Source organism: Microtus ochrogaster, chromosome 4 (assembly GCF_000317375.1).
Source record: "Microtus ochrogaster isolate Prairie Vole_2 chromosome 4, MicOch1.0, whole genome shotgun sequence".
Classification (NCBI taxonomy): Eukaryota; Metazoa; Chordata; class Mammalia; order Rodentia; family Cricetidae; genus Microtus; species Microtus ochrogaster.
This window is the reverse complement of record NC_022011.1, coordinates 50,222,729-50,228,393: the sequence shown is the minus strand read 5'-3', so window position 1 is coordinate 50,228,393 and position 5,665 is coordinate 50,222,729. Positions and strand designations below refer to the sequence as shown.

At 52.9% G+C, this 5,665-nt stretch overlaps 1 protein-coding gene across 1 annotated transcript in view; it reads left to right on the top strand.

Moving 5' to 3' along the window:
* Positions 1 to 5,665, top strand: part of Adamts13 (ADAM metallopeptidase with thrombospondin type 1 motif 13) — a 37,012-nt gene that overhangs the window by 17,409 nt on the left and 13,938 nt on the right. Inside the window, 7 exon segments of the mRNA XM_005346224.2 lie at positions 709 to 857; positions 1,306 to 1,426; positions 2,142 to 2,222; positions 3,007 to 3,188; positions 4,047 to 4,182; positions 4,263 to 4,392; positions 4,999 to 5,184. Of these exon segments, the coding sequence (XP_005346281.1) occupies positions 709 to 857; positions 1,306 to 1,426; positions 2,142 to 2,222; positions 3,007 to 3,188; positions 4,047 to 4,182; positions 4,263 to 4,392; positions 4,999 to 5,184 (985 nt within the window).

Here is a 5,665-nt window from a genome sequence, read left to right as displayed (position 1 = left end):
AGAGAGAGAGAGAGAGAGAGAGAGAGAGAGAGAGAGAGAGAGAGAGAGAATTATCTATATTCAGCATGCTTTCTCCTTATTCAGTAGATCAGGACCTCAGTCTGTAAAATGACGCTGCCCACTTTAGGATGGGTGTTCTCTCAATTAATCTAACCAAGAGAGTCTCTCACAATGGGACCAGAAGCTAACCTAATCCAGATCATCTCTACGGCATCTCTAGAGGCTTGTCTCCTAGATGGTGACCATAGATCCTGTTCAGTTGAAATCAGCATGGACCATCCCAGTCTCCATCACCCCAGTGCTGGCTGGGCAGGACTTGACTCATACTCTGGCATTCTAGGGGCCATGCATTGCTCTCTGGCTTGGTCTGCCTCCTCAGATAGTAAGCAGGGAGGTTCTATCTTAGACGTGTCTTCTTCTGGGCATGCTAGAGGGATTCCGGGAGATACATCAGGGGAAATGCTAGCATGATCCTTGGCTCATAATCCAGGAGTCAGGGTTATGAGACCAGAATATAATACGGCCTTGGAGGTGAACCATGGTCCTGGCCACACATGCGTACAGTTAGCTGAGGCTGCTAGGAGGACAGCCCACTTGGACCCTGTCTGGCAGAGCTGTGATAGCAGGTCCCAGAGGAGCTTCCTACCTAGCTCACTGACCTCCTTGTGCACCTTTGAGCACTAAACCCTTGTCACTCTGCCCTCCCAGGGGACACTCTGTGCAGACACATGTGCTGGGCTGTTGGAGAGAACTTCATTGTGAGCCGTGGAGACAGTTTCCTAGATGGGACCCGTTGTGTGCCAAGTGGTCCTCGGGAAGATGGGACCCTGAGTCTGTGTGTATTGGGCAGCTGCAGGGTAGGTATATGGACAACCCAGTGTCCTTGTGAACTCAAGGCTTTCCTGTCCCAGTAGAAGGTTCTGGGGCAGTGGGTTGGGGGGTTATGGAGAGCAGGAGGAGGGGAGGGAGGGGGAACTATGGTTGGTGTATGAAATGAATAAAAGACAAAATAAAAAAAGAAGGTTCTAGGGAAAGGGAGAGGTGATATACGGGGTTAGCTCAGTAGAGCTGCCCTGTGTCGCTGGGGAGTATTGTTGGGAACAGGATGGAACTTGGAGTCAGCCTATATTATAGGCCAAACTGTGACCTTAAGAAAGTCATCCTGGGAGCCTGCTAGGTGCAGTTGCTCTGTAGGGAAGCCACAGAGAGTTATGTCAATCCAGAGTCTCACAGCCAGCAGAGCTGTGGTACCTAATAAAACAGCACCCTAATAACACAGGCCTTCCACCCCCACCCTTTGCACAGACCTTTGGCTGTGATGGCAGGATGGACTCCCAGAAGGTTTGGGATGCGTGCCAGGTATGCGGAGGAGACAACAGCACATGCAGTCCACAGAATGGCTCTTTCACGGCTGGGAGAGCCAGAGGTAGGCCTGCCCTGCATAAAGGGTGGGTTTCCCAGCAATCTACAGGGACCCAGCATCCAAAGTGTTAACCTGGGCTACTCAGGCCACAGCACCCACATGCTGGCTCAGCTATGGGTGCCTTCCCATGGGTTTCAATTCATTCTTCCTTCTCTGGTGTCTTCTCATGGCAGACTCAAACTCCAGCAACATTGCCCCGGCAACCAGGATTGTAACATCCCAGTAACTCCCTCACTGTAGCTGTGATGAGAGGAGGACAAGAGGGAACAAGTAGCACCCTGAGTAATTGTTGGGTCACTTCTTCCTTCCCACTCAGGTGTCCCAGCAGGGAGAGTACCCTGGACAGGGATGTAAATTTGCTTGACTTTGATTTATCTATCTTTCTATCTATCTATCTATCTATCTATCTATCTATCTATCTATCTATCTATCTATCTATCTATGTCATTTGCCAGCACTGAGTTGCAAGATCAGCAGAGAACTTGAGCCCTGCCTCTCTGACTGTGCCTTGGGTCTGGTCTATGCTCCTGGCCTTGCCAGTGTCTTTGCAGTTGGTCCTGCAGCCTGGTGTTGAGCTCTTACCATGATGGGGATTCATTGCCACTGAAACCAGCCCTATGACACTGTTCATGTCTCTGTCCAACTATGATTGTCTTCTTTGATAGTGGTGTAGGTGACCATGAAGCTCAAGCAGCCTTCTTGCTTTGCTTCTTCCTAGAATATGTCACGTTCCTGACAGTCACTCCCAACATGACCAGCGTACGCATCGTGAACCGCAGGCCTCTCTTCACACACTTGGGTGAGATGACTGAAGGATCCTTCCCTGCCCTTAGCTACCGTGTCCTTAGTCTCTGAGATGTCTTTGCTCCTGACACCACTGCAAAGTGGGAGGGATCCCTAACTACCCAGACCCCATCGAGAGCTGCTGCATTCACAGCTAAGCCTATCTGGTGGGTGGGGGAAGGGTGCAGGTTAAAATTGCCTGAAAAGGAATATGGAAGCTAAGCGTGGAGGGGATCAGGCTGGATGGGGCTCCAGGTCCCAGGAACATATGACATATTCCCAGACGATGACCATGCTGGGAATCTGGCCTTTTTCAGAGAACTCCTTTTGAAGACCCTGTCCCGAGTGTCTCAGAGGCTAGCTTAGACCTCATGGAGGGGGTCTTGGCCCTGGGTCCTAGAGCCTGAAGCCTTATGTGAGCATACTCGGTGGAGGCAGAGGTCACAGCCCTCACCAGCTTCCAGATAATGGCCTGGACCACCACTCTGGGAAAGCTTCCTGGGTGGGTTGTATGTGGTAGAGGTGTACATTCTGAAGGAGGGGTTTAGTTCATGAAGATGCCATCTGAATGGCATCAGACACCAGAAAGACTGTTCCCTGGGGTCAGGTTTAGAACCTTGGTAGGAGCTATGGTCATGATTTGGGGATTAGACCCTGTTGGCAGAAATCCTCCTGCCCCTTATCTTGCTGCCATCTTTAACCCTGTCCTTTCAGGAGTGGTCCCATCCCACCAAATAGACTGCTGGTCTATGAGGGGGGATGGTGACGACTCCCCAGTGCTGATGGCCCTGTTCTCAAAGCGGTGAGGACCAAGGGGCACTACATTGTGGCAGGGAAGACCAGCATCTCACCTAGCATCATATACCCTTCCCTTCTGGAGGACTTCCGCGTGGAATACAGAGTGACCCTCACTGAGGACTGGCTGCCCCACTTAGAGGAGATTCACATCCGGGGACCTGTCCGGGACGATGTGGAGATCCAGGTCACTGATCAGCCTGGCTGCAGGGTGTGGGGTGGGGAGTCAGCAGGCCTCCAGTGGTGGCTCTGAATATCTGCTTCTTTGTCTGTATTCACTCGCTCATTAATCCTTGCAGTAGTTATTCCAAGTCGGGCTCTGGGTAAGGTGAGATGCAGCAGGAGCCGCTCAACAGGGCTAGTGCAGTGCAGATCAGTATAAAATGTGCCAGTGTCCAGAGCATGCAGAAGGCCTCAGAGGCCTGAGAGTGAAAGAGAGGGTACACTTTATGCTGGAATCAGGGACTGCCTTCTAACCAGGAAAGTACGGTGGAGCTGAAGGTCTGGCCATGCATGGGCCAAGAAGTCCCTGTACCAGCTGGCATGTGGGGCCCTTCTTGGGATGGAGGGTGGCTCTTGCTTTTTCTTTGGGGTCAGAAGCACATGAGGCCCTGAAAGCTTTCATAGAGAGATGTGCAAGAAATCCCTCATTCATGTGTGTCTCCCCTGTGTGCTCTGCTAAAGGCGTGTAAGAGTGGACCAAAGCTAAAATGGTCTGAGCCTTCACCTTCCATCCTGACCTTGACCCCTTCTGCTGAACCTCTCCCTGCCCTGACACTACTCCTGATGACCTTAGCTGTGGACTGCTAACCTCATCAACACTCCCATACTACCCCCACCCCAAATGTACCGCCTTCTTGGTACATCCCTGTTCTGTTCCGCATTACTCAGAGCTACTTGGCACTCAAGTCCCGTCTGCCTCCTGGAGTCTGGGAACATAGGACTCGAGGAAATGAAGTGATTGGATGCTTCGGGACAGGGGGATGTGGCAGACACCCCAGGGTGTGCCTGTTCAGGGCCTGAGCTCTCACCTGTCCTGGTATAGGTGTACAGACGATACAGAGGGGACTATGGGGATCTCACACACCCAGACATCACCTTTACCTACTTTGAACCGAAGCAGCAGGCCACTTGGGTGTGGACTGCTGTGCATGGAGCGTGCTCAGTGAGCTGTGGGGCAGGTGAGGCCCGGGGCAAGGCTTGCCTACAGTTCTGCTGGGTCTCATGTGGAGGTGGTTGAGTCTTTGCTCTGCCCTTCCAGGGCTGCGCTGGGTGACCTACAGCTGCCAAGATCAAGCTCAAAACAAGGGGGTGAATAGCTCCCTGTGCCAAGGGAGCCCACAGCCACCTGCATGGCAAGAGCCCTGTGTCCCTGCCCCCTGCCCTCCATAGTAAGTACTAAGCTGGTCAGACACCTGGCCTGTGGTGACTCCTGTGGCCTGGGCAGACTGGGAACCTTCTCTGGGTTGTTTTACAACTTGAGCTGCAGTTCTGTGGACCAGGCTCTGTCAGTGTCCCCATTCTGCGAGTGAGGACACCAAAACTTGAGTACATACAGTCACAGACACAGTTTGGTGTGTGGTCTCTGCTGCCACCTTGTCTGGATGTCCTGAGGCCTCTCTGAGCTCAGGTTCTCATTGCAAGATGGTGGTGACCACCCTACCAGGGAGAACGGTGGGAGGGCCAGCACATGGCTTCCTCTGCCTTCTGCCACCTGGTAACAGACTAGGGATAGGACAAGGCCATCTTATGGGGTGTGGGACTAGGAAGGCCCCAGCCATCACTATAAATACCTTGCCTCAGGTTCAGAAGTATGTTAGGGGCATTCTTCAAGGCTGGTCATAGAACAGCAGCTTGGAAACACAGGACCTGGACCCGACCAGAAGAAGCGTCTCATCGGGATCAGCAAGACAGACCTGCTTGCCTTCCATCCAGTGCCCCTGAGCCAATTGGGGGACCTGGCCACAGGCCTGATGTTCTGTTCCTTTCCTCCTTAGTTGGATTACTGGAGACTTCAGCCCATGTAGCGTGTCCTGTGGCGGGGGTCTTCAGGAGCGGCTAGTGCACTGTGTGGAGGCCCAAGATGGTTTCTTAAGGACGCTGCCACCAGCCCGGTGCAAAGCAGTAGCCCAGAAGCCAGCCCCAGAGGTGGAAAGTTGCAACTCCCAGCCATGTCCTACCAGGTGAGCATACTGGGGGGTGGTGCAGCAGGGCTCCTTGGCAGGCTTTGTTCCTGCACCGAGACCAGCCCATGTAGAAGATCCTCTCTGCCTGAGGGCTTTCATCGGCTCCATCCTGGTGACAGATGGTGGGGCCTGGTCTATGTAAACACTGGCGTGCTCACTGTTCAAGAGTGCTGGGCTGCTTATCTCCATCTTTGAATTTCTAACACCTGGGTGATGCGGGGTGAGGGCTGTGATGATGACATGACACTGGGAATGGAAAGCTCATATGGTCAGTCATCACTGGCTGGATGGCTAGCGTGAGTCCCCTATCTATCTGCCCAGTGGGAGAGCCCTATATCATTGGTGGCCCACGATGGCCCTGGCTCCTTCCTCTTCTCTCACACATGGCCAACACTGCAGTCCTACTCTTTCTTTTTTTTTTTTTTTTTTTTGGTTTTTCGAGACAGGGTTTCTCTGTGGCTTTGGAGCCTGTCCTGGC